The 19,151-nt window shown below is 51.0% G+C and overlaps 1 protein-coding gene across 1 annotated transcript in view; it reads left to right on the forward strand.

The window, feature by feature from the left end:
• Positions 1-1,147: 1,147 nt before the first annotated feature.
• The window catches only part of KDM8 (lysine demethylase 8), a 23,624-nt gene continuing 5,620 nt past the window's right edge, over positions 1,148-19,151 (forward strand). The window contains exons 1-5 of the mRNA XM_029222152.1: positions 1,148-1,279; positions 9,825-10,320; positions 12,639-12,805; positions 14,218-14,350; positions 16,123-16,167. Of these exons, the coding sequence (XP_029077985.1) occupies positions 9,853-10,320; positions 12,639-12,805; positions 14,218-14,350; positions 16,123-16,167 (813 nt within the window). The 5' untranslated portion in view covers positions 1,148-1,279; positions 9,825-9,852. The remainder of the gene's footprint in view (positions 1,280-9,824; positions 10,321-12,638; positions 12,806-14,217; positions 14,351-16,122; positions 16,168-19,151) is intronic.

Genomic DNA, 19,151 nt, shown 5'->3' on the forward strand with positions numbered 1-19,151 from the left:
ATTCCCACAGTTTCCTTGACTGTAAATAAGACATGATAATCTCCACCTCACAGGCTTGTGAAGAGAATTACATAATTTGGAGGAGTCTAGGGGGCCCAGACAATGCCTGACACATCTCTGGTAACCAGTGACAAAGACTCTCTCCTCAACTTAACTCTGGTCAGACTCTTCTGAGACCTCTTTGTAACTACACCTTGCCCTTGGGCTCTGTCTTTGATCTGCTTTGTCTAGTTTTAGAAAGAATTCTGCTGGGTCAGTTTAGCAAAAATCCCTTACCCTTCATATCTGATCAAAATCCTTATCCTTCACCCTTGATATCTTATCACCCTGGCCTGCCATCAGCAAAAAACCTGGGACCTTGGTTTAGCCAGAATTCCCCTTACCCATTATGTTTCCTCTTAATAAGTGTCCATCCACTGACCCAGACCCTGCTCCTTGGCTATCAATCTCCACTTGTCCTTGCTGTATTCAGAGCTGTGCCCCATCGCTCTCCCCTATCACAACACTTCCGCCCCTCCCATCGCAGCAGTCCCAGTGAATAAAGTCTGACAAATATCACAAATAAATTTTTCTTTAACACCAGTAAATAAATTTCCCTCCTATTTCCACGTGGATTCCAAACGCAGTATGAGCAGAACTTTCTATCGTCTCTGTTCAATGCTTCAAAGGGCCTAGTCCTTGGAGACCATGGGGAGTGTGTTCAAAACCAAAACCCCCAGTGACGCCCACACCACTCAGCACCAAGCTAGCAGGGGCAGAAGGACGGACTCTGACCCCTAGCCCGCCACTCCGTACTGAAACCCTGAGTCCTCCTCACTCCCACAGGCCGTGGATGCAGCACTTGGGGGTGAACTTCGAAAACTCAGGATCTACGACTTTCCGAAAGTACGAGTATTTGACCACTTTATTTCACTGAGCCTCGATTTACCGCTCTCTAAAACAGAGAGAATAATCCGAGTTGTACGATTAGATAAAATGGTAGATGTGAAGCTGCCTTGTACACGAAGCTGTCGTTACAGAGGCAATCGCAGGTGTTACCCACTTGGAAAGAGAAACCGAGGCGAAAGCCCAAGCCTAGGCTGTCGCTCCACCCTCCGGCTTTTAAACGGGGTGGGGCGGGGCCACGGCATCGATCACTCGGCGCTCCTCTAGGCACGCCTTGGTGATCGATACTCCTCGGGCAAGCCTCTGACTACTCGGAGGCAGCCGGAGTATTCGGTCCAGAAGGAAAAGTCGTCGCTGGCCTCTGACGACTCGACACTGTCCAAACTCGAGACAGGTGAGTTTGAGCAACTCGAGAGGGCGGGCAGCTCTGGCTCCTTAGAAGCGGGGAGGCCGGGCTGAGAGGGGAGGACTGCGCAGGCGTAGCGTGAAGGGGTGAAGCAGGAAAGGACGGTCTCGCGCGTGCGCTTTAGAAAGCCCAGGGCGGCCCTTCAAAGCAGCGAAACTGAGCCGGGTGTTGGGGGGGTGGAGGGGGGCAAGAACCTGGGATAGCGCATGCGCTCTGAGAACGCAGTTTAGCCGTTCAACTCCAGCGCCTCCAGGGGGTAGGAGGAAGGCCCTGCGCGTGCGTGGTGCACTTCTTACGCCAGTCGTTTCTTTTTGCGCGTGCGTGAGACTAGGCTGTCGTATCCCTGCGCGGTTCTTGGTGTCGCGTTGATGCGACTCTAATGCACTTGCGAGGCTTCCGATTTCCGCCGTGTTTGTAGTGGCAGGTGGTTGCCGGCTGACCCTCCCGGGCCAGTCGTCTTTTGTCGGTCTGGAGCTAGGCCGACTGGGCACGCTTAAACCATTGGGCCCCAAATGTGGACCAAGGGAAATGAAGCCCCGGGGGGAGGCGCCGGGGAGGGAAAAGGTGTGAGACCTCGGGGTGGAGGGTTGGTGGGTTACGTAGAGCCCGCCCAGCCCGCTCGTCGTGGGGGACCCAGTGGGCCCTGTGCATGTGGCCGCCTGGAGGACAGGGGTGTCTAACTCGATAGGGGTTAATTCTGAGCAGAGATGGGTCACCGTGCTCAACAAGTTTGGAGTAAATCCAGGGAGGGGTAGGAGGTGGGCAGGTGTTGGGGCCACACCGACGGCCCAAGCCCGATCCTGTCTGCTCGTTACAAGACTGGGCAGCCTGGTCCCAGAAAGCCAGATTGAGGCCGACGTATTCTGGGAGGCGCTTTAGAGTTTTAAAGATAACTTAAGAGAATTTTGGGATGACTGCGGTGGCTTCCTAGAAGGCTTTATTTTATAAACGTCAGGAACCCACTTAACTAACAGCTAACCAAAGGCCAGCTTACATAATGCCCTTTATCTGGATGGTGAATTCATGAAGTCAGGACCTGAGTCGGGCTGTTGTCTACAGCCTGTAGTTGGCTTCTTGGTGTTTAACGTGACCAGCAAGAAGCCGTTTATGAAGTTCAGATTAGGCTGGTTTATAAAGCCAAGATGAAAGCCACTCTGAGAGGTTAACTCATACAACCTCCGTCTGACCCCCTTTTCAAGATGATTTCCTATGCCAACAAACAGTCCTTTACGTAAGACGCCAAGACAGTCCACTGAGAAGAGCAATTCTGTGCAGCCTGTACCTGAGCTTCCTGTGGAAGCTGTCTCATGTCATGAGACCAGTACAGACAGGTGGCACTCCAGAAGGTCAGTTTACAAAGCCAGGACACACGACCACTCAGGACACAAGACCTTCCTCTGGAAGGTTTGTTCATTTAATACAACCTTTTATAAAAGGCAATTCACCTCTACCCTCACCCACTTCAAAAAAGCCTTATGTAACCAACAAGAAGTCTTTTAAGGCCAATACCTGTCTAGCCCTAGGAGACTGACTTTAAAGTGAGGATACAAGGCCACTCAGGCTTTTTCATATGGCCTGTGATTATGGGGAGCATGGGTCTCAATGTGCCTGGAATAATGCCAGTTTATGATTTGTCCCTGAAAGCTACTATCAGTACTTCCAGTATTCAACTTGTGTAAGATGAAATTCCTACGTGCAGAAATGGCAGTTCCAAACAGTGAAAAAAAAACATTGGCAAAAATGATGAGAGTAAAAAATTTTGCAAAAGAAAAATGCATATTTTACCAAGCTAAATAAATAAAAGGCTTATATATAGCATCCTGGTTTGTATGATAAATTCCGTAGTTAATCCACCTATACCTACTAGAAGGCTGTTTATGCAACTTGCTTATCCCTTTTACGTGGAGCTCTGGGAAGCCAATGTGAAGGCCAGTTTGCAGTCCCACTCTGAAAGACTGTTCACACAGTTTACCCTTGATTCCCTCCTCTGGAAGCCTCGTTCGTTTAATACAACCTTTTATAAAAAAAGGCAATTCAGTGAGGAACTCTGGGAAGCAAATCAGTAAAGCCAGGCCATGAGGCTACTCAGGCTGATACCTTACTCCAGAAAATTGCTTGATACAATTGTCAAGAAACCTTTCTATCAGACTAATGCGTGGGGAATGCTGGAAGCCTGATTTGTAAAGCCTGGACGTGAGGCCATTGAGAAAGGCAGTGTAACGTAGCCTCTACCTGACCTTCAGTGGAAGGCCGTATCAACTGGTTGGTTGTTTGAAGGCTGCTGGTTACAGCCCACATGAGGCCAGCTCCTCTGGAAGATTGTTTCACACAGCTGACAAGAAGGTGTTTCACCCAGCCAGGGAAGGACCTTGCTCCTATAAGGCCATTTCAGATGGCTAACAGGAATCATGGAACATAGGTTTGTACAACTAAGAAAAAGTCCAGGCTTCACCTGGCCCTCAGACGAGGGCCCAATATGTAATGAAGCCAGTTTTTAAAACAGGTCATGAGGCCACTTTGGAAGACGTTTATGTAACACGCTGTGGCTCCTCCTCGGAAGGCTGTGTGATTCGGCAACTATTTAAAAGGCCAAATCATGAAAGATTCTGGGAGGCCGATGGAACCAAGCCATACATAAGACTACTCAGACGGATGGTGGCCAGCATGGCAGCTCACCAGGTTGCTACAGGCTGCAATTGTAAGCCCCCCCGGGAGACTAGTGTTTAAGATCAATCATGAGATGCGCAGGGCCGTTTCAGGTGGCTCACACAGAGGCCACCTGTAAAACCGTTTTGGAAATGAACTCACAGCCATCCCGAAGCTCTCACCTCTGAAAGGCTGTGTCGTGCAGCATCAGTGTAAGTCTCTCTGAAGGCTTCGTTGTAAGACGTTCACTGAGGAGCTCTGGATTCAAACTAAATTACTCAGGCTATTTTATGTGGCCACGAAGAGGCTGTTCTGTACAGCCAGCTTGAGGCCCTCTCTCCCAGAACGCTGGTCCACATGGCCATAACCTGAGGCCCTCCCCTCAGCCAACTGGCGAAGCAGCACATTAGCCGCCTTAACAGGCCAGTTTATGAAAACCAAACAGAGACCACCTCGGGAGGTCATTTTACAAAGCAGCACGTGGGGCCACCTTAGAAGCTGGCTTTGTAAGGCCTTTGCGAGGGACTATTTTGTAAGGTCACCCTGGGAGGCCAGTTTACAAAGGTTAAAATCTGCATCCCAGGGAACTAGTTTATAGCCCATTTGAAACCCTCCAGGAGGCTATTTTCTAAGGCCACCAAGAGACCAATTTACAAAGTTGGTACATAGGCCCCAGCAAAAGCCATTTTTATATTAAGGCAAGTAAGTCGTCTTCTGGGAGGCCTTTTTGTAGACCTTTGTGAGAAGCCAGAATATGAGGCCTCTGAGGCCTTTTGCACGCTCAAGGTGAGATTTTTCGAAATTGCTTTATGAGACTCACGTGAGATACTCAGGGGATGAGCATTGCAGGAAGGCCAGTTGGTGGGTCCACGTGCTGTTTTGCGTGTGACTAATGGATAAGACCATGCTGGAAGGCTGCACTGTGAACCTTTTTTTAAAAAATATATTATTTATTGATATTAGTATAGTATTTTTTAATAATTTTTTTGTTTTTATTTATTTATTATTTTTGGCTGTGTTGGGTCTTCATTGCTGCACACAGGCATTCTCTAGTTGTGGCGAGCGAGGGCTACTCCTCGTTGCGGTGCGTGGGCTTCTCGTTGCAGAGCACAGGCTCTAGAGTGCGCGGGCTTCAGTAGATGCAACACGTGGACTCAGTAGTTGTGGCTCGTGGGCTCTAGAGCGCAGGCTCAGTAGTTGTGGTGCACAGGCTTAATTGCTCTGCGGCATGTGGGATCTTCCCAGAGCAGGGCTCGAACCCGTGTCCCCTGCATTGGCAGGCAGATTCTTAACTGCTGCGCCACCAGGGAAGCCCTGCACTGTGAAGCTCTTAACGAGACCAACACAAGACATGAATCTTCTAGGAGGCTGGAGATAGAAATCATCCTGGCGGGCTTGGGCCAGGCCACTCAGGCTCTCTGAGTCCTGTCATGCAGTAAGCCAGCTGGGAAGGATATCCATTGTGAACCAGGGACTGAGCTGGGATCTGAAGCTCCAAAAGCTGATGCAGTCCTCATGCCCGAACATGAAGAGTGTCTGAGTGGACACTGCCACTTACTGTAAAGTTTTGGACAAATTGCTTAATCTCCCAACTCTCGCTTCATTCATCTGTAAAACCTCACACTGTAGAATTGTGAGGGATATGTTAGATAGATAATGTACATAAAACATGGAGCATTGGGATTTCCCTGGCAGTCCAGTGGTTAGAACTCCGTGCTTTCAGTGCAGGGCCCCGGTTTTGATCCCTGTTCTGGGAACTAAGATCCCACAAACTGCGTGGCACAGAAGAAAAAAAAAAACAACCCAAAAAACATGGAGCATTGACATGGCACATACGGAAGGGCACTGAGGTTGAGCTTAATCTCAGTTCTGTCTCTGCACAATCGATTGACTGTGGTCAGGACTTTTTTTTCTGGACTTTAGTTTTCTCATCAGCAAAATCGGAGGGTGGGGTTGCAGGGGAAATGATCACATACACCCCTGTCCACTTCACAGTATGGTGAGGAACAAATACAATTCGAAAGCGGTGCTGGGGATAGACTGCAGAACTGAGAAAAACTCTGAATTACTGCACTTACTTTAGGACAGGCCCAGGAAGAGGCACCTCAAAAATAATAACAAGTGAGAAAGGTACACCCTTCTCTTATGTGAAGTGATAGGATTTTCTCATCTGTAGAATGGGGAGAATAATAATTCCTTCCTCAGAGTTTTCTTGAGAGTTAACCCAGATGTGCAGCTTCATCGTGTGCTGGCTTGTGATCTTGTGGCTCTGGTCCCTCATTTATAAGATCATGGATTTGTGAGCTAGACTGCCTGAGTTTTAAATTTCTGCTCCACCTCTTATTAGCTGAATTGCTTTGGGACATCATTAACTTCTCTGCTTTAGCTTCCTTATCTGTAAGATGGAGATGATAATACATAGTTTCTGTAAGAATTAAGAGTATATATAAAGTGCTTGGAGCATTCCTGGCTTTACAGCAAACGCTTTGTAAGTACTTTATCAGCTTCGTAGGGTCATTGTGGGGGTGAAATGAGGCAAGTATTCTGTCTGCTGAAATGAGCTGAAATGGAGCCCAGCAATAGGAATGGCTTGTCCGAAGCACCCTCAGGGACCATATCTCTAGCAACCTTCACACATCTTTGTTTCTCTATCTACTGCTAACGTCTTCACACACATTAGAGCTAAAGGGAACCATGCTTTCTCCTCCTGTTCTTTGGTGTGAGTTATGGATGGAGTCCCAGCATGTCCAGGAAATCTGGTAGGAGTGTTTATTATCTATTGCTGCGTAACACATCACCATAAATTTAGTGACTGTAAAACAACACACACGTATTATCTCTGTTTCTGTGGGTTGGGCGTCTGGACAGGGTTTAGCTGGGTCATCTACATCAGGGTCTCTCACAAGCCTCCAGTTATGGTGTCAGGGCTGAGCTCTCATCTGAAGGCTCAGCTGGACAAGGATATAAGTGCCTGTGGTGGTTGGCAAAATTCAGTTCCTGGAGGGCTGCTGGACTGAGGCCCTCAGTTCCTAGCTTGCTGTTGGCTCTAAGCCACCCTCAGTTCTTTGCCACATGGGCTCCTCCAACAGGGCCACTTGCTTCATCGATGTGTGCAAACCAAGAAGGCAGTAGAGAAAGTCTGCCAGCAAGATGGAAGGTCCAGTCTTATGTGACCTGATCCCAGAAGTGGCATCTCGTCACTTTTGCCATCTTAGACCAAAAAGTAAATAGCTACACATACCAAACCTACACACCTGTTGGTTAGAGGCAAGTAATAATAGTTTTCTATTGCTGGTATAACAAATTATCACAAACGTGATGGCTTAAAACAATAAAAATTTGCTAGCTTACAGTTCTATAGGTTAGAAGTTAAACATGGAACTAAAATCAAGGTCTCAGCAGGGCTGCATTCCCTTCTGGAAGCTCTAGGGGGGCAATCCATTTCCTTGCCTTTTCCACCTTCTAGAGACCACCCACATTCCTTGGTTTGGGACCCCCTTCCTCCATCTTCAGAGCTGGCAACATTGCATTGTCTAACAATTCTGTAATCACGTCTCCCTCTGACTCTGACTTTAGCCAGGAAGGATCCTTTCAAGGACTCCTGTGTTAGGTTGGGGCCAGCCAGGTAATCCAGTATAATCCTATCTCACAGCCCTTATTCTTCATCACATCTGCAAAGTCCCTTTTGCCATGTTAGGTAACAGACTCACAGGTTCTGGGGATTAGGATGTGGACATCTTTGGGGGACGTTATTCTGCCGACCACTCAAATCACAGGTCCTGCCCGTACTTAAGGGGGTTAGATAAGAGTGTTCGTAACAGCAAGCAGGGATCATTGGGCTCTCTTGCACCTTAGGGTGACTTTCTTCCCTCACAAGAAGCGGAGCATGTGATGGGGCTTTATCACAGGCAAGTCTTCGTTCTTGCCTTCACCATCCACCAGTGGCTCTTGAGTGTCAGTTACTTTTAAGGATCAAATAAGGTTCTTTTATTATTAACCACAGAAACCCTGGTTGACATAAGCAAGAAGAAATTTCTTGGGAGACTGTGGGGCCCACAGAATCGACGGAGAGCTGGAGACCTGGGCTTGGAAAGGACAAGAACTAAAGTGCATCCTAGGAATTGCGGACAATAATTGTGAGGCCCTAGCAAGAATAGTCTGGGCCAGAAACTGCCACTAGGACAAAATGAAATGCCAGCTATCTCTGGTCAAGTTGACCTACTTAAAGTTCACATTCAAAGGAGGCAACTCATTTTCTAGCTTGGGTCACATACCCACCCCTTGGCAACATCCCACCAGAGTGATCTCAGTGGGTATGATGGAATTTCTCAAAAGGAGATGGAGGTATGTTGTCAAGAAAGAGAAGAGGATTCTGAGCCACCAGAACTCAACAAATACCCTCTACTATGTTCTCTGCCATCTGTTTCCTCAGTAATAGAAGGAAGTTATTGCTTCATTCAGGGCAGGATAACTGCTGCAGCAAGCATCATCAACACTGTAGTGGCTAAACACAAGTTTATTTTTTGCTCCGGAAGCATTCCAGTATGGATATTCCTAGTTGGGGGGCTGTCTTATGGCTCTGCCATCCCCTAAGGCCTCAGAGTCTTTAGCTTCCAGCCAGTGGATAGGGAAAGTGTGGAGGATCATACAGGGAGTGTTTATGGACCAGGCCTGGAAGGGGCATACGTCGCTTCCATTCATTAACTGGAACAAGGTGCCGTGGTCACATCTAATTACAAGTGAGAAATGGAGTCTAACTGTGTGTCCAGGAAGAAGATGGAATGGGCTTTGGTGAGCTTAAAGCAAGAGTTTGTTTTCGTAGTAAAGTTTTATTGGGACACACCATGCCCATTTGTTTACATACTGTATAAAGCTGCTTTCACACTACAGTGACAGAGTGGTACCAACAGTGACCGTATGGCCTGCAAAGCCTAAAATATTTGATATCTGGCCCTTTACAGATAAAGTTTGTTGACCCCCAGCGTAGAGCAGTCTCTGCAAAAAGCATGATGGTCCCTATTTCTTAGTATCAGATGAGATAGGGCATATAGCAGCTGTTAGCATAATACCTACAATATTGTAGTGCAAATAAATCACCATAAGTTGTGAGCCGTAGAACGTATTCACATATTAGTACTTATTCCTAGAGATTGGCCTGCCATCTATATATAATGTCCAGACTAAAGTCACTAAAGGCACCAACTGTGATAAACCTTTTCGTATAGGATTTATGTATTTCCGGGTTTCCTCCAGAGACATTAAGATCTCATTCTTTCAGTAGTCTTAATTGAGTGCCTACTATGAGCTTGACTCCGCAAGAAGCTCAAGGGCTATTCAAACCCAAAACACTCTCAGAGAATCTTGGCAGGCTTCACATAGGGGATCATTTAAGTTGGGCCTTAAAGGTTGGATAGGAGTTTGCCAGAGAAGAGGGGTGTTGGAGGCATTTCAGACAAGAATAATACATGTTACTCTCTGAACAAATATGGGTCCGGTGCCCACTGTGTGCCCAGTGTTACGCCAGGCCCTGAAGATGCAGTGGTGACACCAGACAGATAGGGACCCTGCCCTCACAGGTGCCCTCACAGGGCGGAGAAGACCATTGTTGAAGAATCAGTGCAGATGAGATGTGTGTTACATGGGACAAGTCCGGAAGCCTTGGTAACCTATAGGGGTCCAGGTCTGTGCGTGGTCTCTCTCTCGGTCTCTCTCTTTTTTTAGGAAAATAGTTTATATATATTTAAAATTTCAGTGGTTGACATTTTGGCCACTGGATGTCATCACAGATCTAGCTTGTTTTCCCCCAGTCTTATTTTATGAAAATGTAGAACTGTAAATATGTAGGCATACAACGTGGTGTTTTGCTGTAACTTATCTTTCCCCCCAGCACTCATCGGACTGAGCCGGCTGGGCCGATGGCGGGGCCGGGCGCGCTCTGGGAGGCCCTCTGGGCACTCCTGCCCCGCACGAAAGAGGAGCTGAAGCTGGAGCTGGGAGAGAAGGTGGAGGGCAGCGTGGTGATGCTGCTGCAGGAAGCCGCTGAGCTCTTCTACGGGGACAGGAGGCAAGAGTGCCTGCAGACCTGCGAGGCGCTGCTCGACTACTCCTGGGAGAAGCTCAACACAGGGCCCTGGCAGCACGTGGACAAGGGCTGGCGGCAGGTGTACTCCTTCAGCTGCCTCCTGAAAGCCGTGTGTCTGTGCGCGCCGCCGGGGGATGCTGCCTCCGTGGTCGCCGCCCTGAAAGCCTGCGACATGGGCCTGCTGATGGGGGCGGCCATCCTTGGGGACATCCTCCTTAAAGTCACTGCCGTCCTCCAGAAGCACCTGCTCTCTGGGAAAAGGCCCGCCCCCAGCCCGAGCCAGGAGCCGCTTGGCATAAAGGTATCCGGGGGCGGGGGGGTGGGCAACCGCCACTGACCGCACCCAACAAAATCCATCAGCCCTGTTTTCCTAGAAGTCACAGGTCAGCTCTCCCCTGGGCTGAAGCCCCTGGCATGCTGACCCCTCTGGTTGAAAAATGGCATCTCCATTGATTTGGAAATGGAACAGCCTCTTGTCTAAATTTTTTTTTTTCCCAGTTTGTGCAAAAGCAGTGCCCCTTGGGGAGAGCAGGAGGGTACAAGCTTTGTGGTTCCTGAGAGAAGTGGCTCAGAGGGATTGTGTGGCCGAGCCCTGCAGCCAGCGGGAGCCCTTCTCTTTCAGCTTCTTCCTGGCCCCTTGGTTGAGGTGTCACCCACTTTCCTGGCTGCCTCTGTCTTTGTGCTGCTGAGTTTGGATGAGATACTGCAACTCACGTGACTGATCGGTCCTGCCCTTTAGATACTTGACCGTGTCCTCACTGGTATTTAAGTGCATGTGCCAGAGAATACCCCACAGTCACTGAGGGTGGTTTCTTCAGGCTTCACATCCCAGCACTGACACGCGGATCCACTCACAGCACCTCTGGGCAAGTCAGTCACCTCCTCTGAGCCTCAGTTTCTGTAAAGTAGCAGAGTGCTGACCCCCAGAAAAAAGGGGCCGAGACTGTACTGGACACTGGGTGAGGGAGTTACGGGGTGTTTTCGACATTTTTCTAAATATTTTCTTGTTTTCAGAATTCCCTACAGTGAGCATTATTTTTCTATAAGAATAATGCAAATGGATGTCATACACCATACATGTAACTGAAATAAAAAGTGAGCCTATAAACAGGGAAGAGAAATTTGCAGCAAAGCTGTCAGAGAGGAGATATCTTTATTGTATAAGAATTATACAAATCAACAGGGGAACAGAAAAAACTGGGCCCCAGGAGGTAGAGAGACCAGACACACGAACAGACTGTTCACAAGGAGGAAACAGATCTGTTAAACAACATGTGGGAAATGTTCAACCTCACCTCTGGTTTAAACAAACAAACAAAAAAAGCAGCCGTTCTTGGCTCTGAAACTATCAAATGAGATTTTATACAACACCCAGTGTTGCCAAGGGTGCCACAGGGCCAAGGGCATGGGGTGTTGGTGGACCTTTCAGAGGGTCGGGCAGACGTGCGGATCAAGGGACAAATATCTGTCCCCTTGGACCCAGGGGTTGCACGCACCCTTGCCCCGGCCAGGGCTGTCCCAAGGGATACGGCGGTGGCTTCATGGCCAAGGTGGTGTTCGCGGTCTGGGGCAGTGTATACGGTCAAGGGGGTGGCAGCTGCCTGGGTTCACATTCCCGCGCCACGCCCCGCTGCCTGTGCCACCTCCATTCCCCTGCCTGTAGGAGGGGCTTTGCTCAGCAGCCTTACTGAGCCCCAGCGGTGGCCCAGGTGTGCCGGGAGCCAAGGGCGTGGTCCAGACGCCCGTCCTGGAGCTGACATTCTAGTGAGGCTGAAAAAGAATGTCTTCTCCCAGGTGGTGAGAAAGGTGGGGAGGCTGCTTCAGGCAGGGTGGTCAGGGAAGGCCTGTCTGACAAGGGAGTACAGGGAAGTCAAAGTCTACATTGGGGACAGTGAGAAAAGAAGAGGCAAATACAAGGTCTTGCACATCGCCTGCAGGGAAGAATGTTAGCTGTCGCTGCCGCCACTGCGTGAGTGTTGAGAACAGGCTTGGGGTCCAGCAGGGGGAGCAGAGGGAGGCGCCAGGCGGCAGTGCTGGGTGCTTTACGTGTGAGGTCTCGTCACCCAGTGGGGTTTAACGCGTGGGGAAATGGGCTCAGAGACAGTAACTTGTTCAGGTCCCTCAGCTGGGAGATGGTTAAGTAAATGATGAGGCAGCCACTCAAGACATTGCAAGGACTGAGTGACAGCATGGAAACTACTTTAGAGAAATTATTGGACAGAAGAGGCAGAGTTGCTTATTCATCGTGAATCGTAGAGTGGATCAGAGATGCATATGTGTGGACAAAGTGGGAAAGGAACATACAGTAATGAGAAGAATCCTTGTATGTTAGATGGTGGAGTTTGGGATAGTAAGTTTTCCTCTATGAAAGCAATATATTAGTTTTATAATTAAACAAACATTTTAAATGAACCGGTAGAGAAGAAAACATCTTGGTATCGTGAAACGTCAGTAGGCGCAGTAGCAGCAGTAAAACTGACAATAAATGTTAACTGTTGTTATTGTTACTAATGACACCTCGGCTGTCTTACTACCATCGATGCACATTCCTAGTGGAATGCCTCGAATTTTGGCCTTTCTGCAGTTGTTGCCATCTTGTTTTGTCTTAATTTTGAACAGAAAGCAAGGAATGACCACGCTCCGATTCCAGATATGACGTCAGAAAGAATGGTGCCCCGGCTTCACTGTCCATCCCTCCAGTATTTCAGGAAGCATTTTTTGGATCCAGGGAGGCCTGTGATCTTGGAAGGTGTGGCCAACCACTGGCCGTGCATGAAGAAGTGGAGGTGGGTGTCTGCTGAGGGCGTGTGGTTCCTCTTCCCAATTTAGCATCCCCAGAGACCCCCAAATTCCTCCTCCCATCCCCAAGTGAATACAGCCCCACAGACACTTCACTGGCAGTGAAGTGAGATGGATGGCCTAGGGGTTAAACAGGCATTAAAGGCACAGTGCTCTGAAGCGATGCCAGAGGTTATAAGATTCTTAGCTTCTACAGCTTGCCGGCCCTAAGCAGTTTTTAAGGAGTGCATCGTGGAAGTCCAATGTTAAGTCCATTATGCAGTTTTGCAGGATCTCAGGAATTCTGTGGAGTTTCTTAGGGGTTCCTGAGCCTTGAGAGTAGAAATAAGAACCCAAGGGCTTCCCTGGTGGCACAGTGGTTAAGAGTCTGCCTGCCAATGCAGGGGACACGGGTTCGATCCCTGGTCCGGGAGGATCCCACATGTCGCGGAGCAACTGGGCCCGTGGGCCACAACTACTAGAGCCCACGCAACTAGAGCCCGTGCTCCGCAGCAGGAGAGGCCACTGCAATGAGAAGCCTGCGCACCCCAACGAAAAGTAGCCCCCACTCTCTGCAACTAGAGAAAGACCGCAAGCAGCAGCAAAGACCCAATGCAGCCCAAAATAAACAAATAATTAATTTTAAAAAAACAAAAACCCAAGACAGCCCCACGCCCTCTGCGTGGGCTCCAAGGGCTCCTGTGTTTATTCTCTCCTCATGTCTGTTTCCAGTCCCTCCTCAGATTCATGGTGGAGAGGTCAGATCAGGCAGCTGGACAGTAGCCTAATTTTGAAATGAGGAGGCGTGTCTCAGGCAGGTGGATGGAGCCAGGCTGTCTTGTGGCAGTGGTTTTGCGGAGGGAGTGGTTCCCGCTGACACTTGTGTGCTTGACCACGCAAGGCGGGCACATGCCATGTCTTCCCTCATTGTCCCCTCCCTGGTTCCTGTGCGACGGGCACTGTCATCACCCACAGTTTGCAAACGGGGAACAAGGGCTCAGAGAGGCGAAGGGACTTGCCACAGGTCCCCTGGTGGGTGACAGGCAGGGCTGGACTCGGCACCAGGCCACCGGAGCTGAGGACCCAGGCCCCTCACCACCCCTCACTGTCCTCCACTGGCCCAAAGAAGATCTCTCTGCTTGTGACAGGGCGAGCAAAGAGAGAGGTTGAAAGGCGCTAGGCAAGCAGGGAAATAGAGCTGCCCAGCAAGAACCAGATTCATTGGTTGTATCTGCAAAGCTGCCCAGCGCCAGGTGGGCAGGTGACCTCGCCTCTCTTGCACCTGTGTCTCCTCAGCAGTGAATTGGGTCTTCCTCCACCTCGTTTGTGCCAATGAAAGGAGACCAGCGTAGCACATTTAGCAGGGCACCCAGTGGGTGTTAGCATACGATGGCAATGCCAATCCCTGTTTTCCGAATAGTCTGGAGTACATCCAAGAAATCGCTGGCTGCCGCACCGTCCCAGTAGAGGTCGGTTCCAGGTACACGGACGAGGAGTGGTCCCAGACGCTCATGACTGTCGAGGAGTTCATCAGCAAGCACATCAGGAATGAGGTGTGTCGCTTGAGTCCTGCCCCCAATGCTTAGGAGGGAGGGGACGCGTTACATTTGGGCAGATAACTTCCATGTGTCGCCAGGGGAGGTTTTGGAGGAGTCAAGAAGCCATTCTTTAAGGGCCTGTGGCCAGTAGGCTGGCCAGCACGAGAAAGGCAGGCGGGACATAAGGTTCCCATTTCAGGCCCTTTGTTTTTTGGAGGTTTTGTTTGTTTGTTTGGGTTTCTTGGTTACAGTTTAGTGGGTTTTGGTATATTCACGAGATTGTGCAACCATCACCACTATCTAATTCTAGAACATTCTCATCACCCCAAGGAAACCCCGTACTCACTAGTAGTCACTTCCCATATCCCCTTCCCCACCATCAGTCACTTCCCATATCCCCTTCCCCACCATCCCCAGGCAACCACGAATCTGCTTTCTGTTTCTATGGATTTGCCAATTCTGGACATTTCACATAATTGGAATCATATAATATGTGACGACCTGTGTCTGGCTTCTTCTATTTAGCATAACGTTTTCAGGGTTCATCTCTGTCGTAGCACGTACCAGTCCTCCGTGCCTTTGTATGGCCGAATACTATCCCTTTGATGGATAGACCACATCTGGTTTGTCCATTCCTCAGTGGATGGCCATTTGGGTTGTGTCCACTTTTTGGCTGGTATGAAAAATGCTGCTGTGAACATTCACGTACACATTTTTGTGCGGACATGTGATTCTGTTTCTCTTCGGTGTACACGAGGAGTGGAATTGCTGGGTCAGATGGTAACTCTGTGTGTAACCTTTTGAGGAACTGCCAGATTGTCTTCCAAAGCAGCTGCACCATTTTGTCATTTCTTACAGTGAGGGCCTTGGGTGTCTTCCTCTTCCTGATACCTGCTGGCCACTCTGGCCGCAGTTGGGGTCAGTGGTGCCCAGCATCCCATCTGCCCCGCCCCCATCTGACCCTTGCAGAGGCCCTTGGGCATCTTCAAAGAACCCCTGAGCGTCGGGGAGCCCGGTTTGTAAAGCACTGATCTTTCAACTCATCTGATTGGTAGAAATTTTCACAAAATGGTCATCTCCAGTGCAGGCAGTTGTAGGAAAGTGGACTCTCACATTAACTGCTGGTGAGATTGTGAATGATGTGACGTTTGGGAAAACACCGTGGCAGAAGCTATTGAGATTTAAAATCCACGTACTCCCTGACTGCATTGTTCTCCTCTTGGAAGCCTGTAAACGTCAGGACCAGAGCATTCGGCTGTTTATTGAAACACTGCGGCAGAACCACCTTAAGGTCCACCAGCAGGGGGATGGTTGAATGAATAATGATGCATCCTGTCTGTAAAACATGCATCCATCAAAAGAATGAGTCACATATGCATGTATTGACCTGAAGAGGTAGTCATGATAGATCATTAAATGAAAAATGCAGACTTCACAGTAATACATATTGTATGATTCCATTTTTATTAAAAAAAAATCCTTATGTGTGTACAGCCCCTTCACGTTTCATGTGAGAAAACTGATCCCCGGGGCTCAGGGTGACTTACTCAGGGCGGAGGCAGGGCCAGATCCTGAGTCCCCCCATCAGCCCAGTCTTGCTGGCTGGCAAGGGATCACATTCGCCCCCGGGTCGGAGGAGGGGGTACCAAGCAGGCCGGAGACGAGGGCCCTCCAGGTGACGCCTAGGACAGGGTGCTGAGAGCCAGCCACACGGGCGGCTCTGAGGAGGTGTTCCACGACTAACGGGGCTTTTCTGTGTCACCTCTGGTCTTTCTCCCATGGAGTAGCCGAAGGACATCGGGTACCTTGCTCAGCACCAGCTCTTTGACCAGGTAAGTCCGAGCCCCTCTACCCTTCACCCTCTCACCTCCTCCCACCTCCCTTCCTAGGCGCTGGCCCCGGAGGGTTGGAAAGGGGTCGCAGCCTCGTTTGCTCCCCAGTGGTACTGCCCCCTGCGGTGAGCAGGGAGGCCCCTGTGCCGCTACCCGTGCCCTACTCGCCAGCGGACAGCAGGGGAGCAGAGCAGGCCCTAGGATGGCCCCCAGGGGATGGAGTCTAAAGCCCAGGTGTGGTCAGAACCGAGGAACAGGTCCCCCAGGTGAGGGTGGCAAGCTGTGACCTGACCCAGAACGAGCGAGTGGCCGCTGACCTGGACTCACAGAGTTCCCTGGGCAGGGCCTGGAGCCGCCCTGACCACCTTTCGGTCGTCCGCTTACGAGGCAGGCTCCCCGCACCTGGGCCTGTGCGCTGTGGCAGGGCCCGGGTTCCACTCCTCTGGGTACCCTGACTGGCTGGATGGAGGACCCTCAGGACGAACTGGTGGAGACTGAAAGAGGAGGGGGCCGTGGGCTGGAGCTGAGGGGAGGAGCAGGGCTCGAGGCCAAGGCCAGTCCCAGGGAGAGGCGCCTCATGAGCCAGGGTCGGAGGGCAGAACGAACCCCACGTGCTGGGCGCATCCACCAGCGTGAGAGGGTTTGGTCAGAAAAGCAGAGCGGGAAGCCGAAGAGGGAGGCTGGGGCCAAGCTGGCAGGGCCTTGAAGGCCAGGCCAAGACAGCGAGGAGCCTGGGACGTTTGTGAGCTGGAGGGTTCCCACTCCGAGGTGGTATTCCCAGGAGAATCCAACAGGGGCGCCGGGGGATGCAAGGAGAGTGCCCAGGGGAAGAAGAGGGAGGGTGGCAGGCTGCGCTAGCTCTGTCTCCGTCACACATCCTCCCCTGAGACCGTCCAGGTGTGGCCCAGACAGCGCCAGCGTCTGGCTTTTAGAGGTGCAGGGTCCATCCTGGGCCGCACCCAGATCAATGGCACCAGCATCACCCGTCACCCAGACCTGCGTCAGGTGGGGCCCGTAGCCGCCAAATGCAGAGCTGGGGAAGTGCTGGCAGGAACCAGGACCGGCTGGCTCGTGGGGAGTGAGGAAATGGGGCTGTGCAGTGCTGTGCAGGATGGCCGTAGCTGAGTTGGCAAAGGACAGGAAGAAAGGCCGCAGAAGGCGAACAGGGATTGTCTGCGGGAGGCGAGAGGGCGAGGGGGTCCCTCCCTCTCTTTTCTGCGGTTTCCAAATCATCTGTAATGAGTATGTATAGTCCTCATAACGAGAAGAACAGAGACTTTGTTTTCAAATGCAAACAAAACAGAACAAAGTGAAGTGTAGCGTGAATCAGATTCGTCCTGCGCTTTCAAAGCCGTCCAGTTAGGATGCCGAAACGCTCAGAGGAGGGCTCACCCTGGAGAATGACCGGACAGTTGGGCTTCCCGTCCACCCCTTGCCTCATCCCCCGCTCTCCTCTTCGCTCTGTACTTGGGGGGTGGCCCAGGCTGCGACCCTGGTGGCGGGCGGGAGATGGCTGCTTTGTAGGCCCCTATGCACCGGCGCTGAACCCTGCCCTGGGGACGCAGGGACAAAGGAGACAGTCGCTCTCCTGCCCCGTGGACCTGAAAAACACACGTATCTGATGGTAATGAGCGCCTTGAAGGAAAGGAGAAATGTACCCTACAAAGGAGGCTGGGCGGGGCAAGGGCTCTTTCCATCTGATGGTCAGGGAAGGGGTCTTGGGGAGGTAATGTCTGAGCAACAGCCCAAAAGATGAGCAGTAGGTACCCAGCCACATGGCAAATATTTTGCCCATTTCTTTTTTATTGGGTTGTTGGTCTTCTTATTTTGAATTTTAGGAATCCTTTATATATGTTCTGGATGCAAGCTAGTTGTCAACCGTAAGCATTGTGGGTATTTTATCCCTGTCATCAACTTGCATTTTATTTTCTTCTCGTGTCTAAAAGGACATGACAAGCGCCGTGCCATCTGGGAGAGCAGCAGGTGTGAACTTTCACCTTCAAGGGGCAGGAGAGTTCAGTGTGGCCAGAGCCGAGCGCATGAAGGGGAGGGAAGTGGCAGATGGGGCCTGAGAGAGAGATCAGGGCTGGAAGAAGGATGGTTTTCTTAATGTGAAGGGAAGTATTTCCAGGATGGCTGTGGCACTGTCTGGGGAGGAGTTGAAGTGACAGGTGTGGAAGCAGGGAGACCACTAGAAGGCTGCTGCAGCGGTCTAGGAAGAGCTGACGCCGTGCGTGGAGAGACGGGGTTAGGACGTGTGTGAGCTGCCAGCACCTGACGTGGTGGGCGTGCAGAGATCGAGGGAAAGGGAGCAGCCCAGGAAGACTCCTAGGTTTGGGACCCGAACCACTCGTTAGATGGAGCTGAGGCATCCGGGGGGACTCGGCAGATGCGGTCTTGGCCAGGCCTTACGCCACAGCTGCCCAGAGCGGGCAGTGCTGGGCGGGAGGCGAGGTCAGGGGTTGGGTGTGTGCCCTGAACAGGGAAGACCTGGGTCATTCGGGGTCAGGACCACAGCCAGTGGGAAGCTGGGGTCCCTGTCCTGACCAGGGGGCCCCAGTTGGGGATGTGCCAGCCTTCGGGAGCTGCAGGTCCAAAGTTATAGGGGGGCAGGTGGTGATGGGGCCAGGTGGGCTGTGTCCTCTTGCCCAGGCTTCCCCATGTGAGGACTCGTGGGTCCTGAGTCCTGTCCTCTCTTGCTAAGTAAAGAAAAGGGGGATTCAAGTTGATCAGGCCCCTACCACGTGATCTCAAGAGACCAGCCTGTCCTATCCCCTGGTCTCAGTCATAGTGGGGTTCGGCCTCCCAGGGCCCCTGGAAGCCACAGGTCAGCTTAGCTCCCTGTCCTGGAGCAGCTTCCCCGGGAGCCCTAACTTCACAGCCTCCCGGAGGCCCCTGATGCCGCCACGCAAAGGAGCAGCACAAGCTCACTTCCAACTGGGTCAAAGTCCATGAATGGTTTTAAGACTTCCACACTTGACCGC

This window comes from Monodon monoceros, unplaced genomic scaffold (genome assembly GCF_005190385.1).
Source record: "Monodon monoceros isolate NGI ecotype Baffin Bay Population unplaced genomic scaffold, NGI_Narwhal_1 Super_Scaffold_13, whole genome shotgun sequence".
Classification (NCBI taxonomy): Eukaryota; Metazoa; Chordata; class Mammalia; order Artiodactyla; family Monodontidae; genus Monodon; species Monodon monoceros.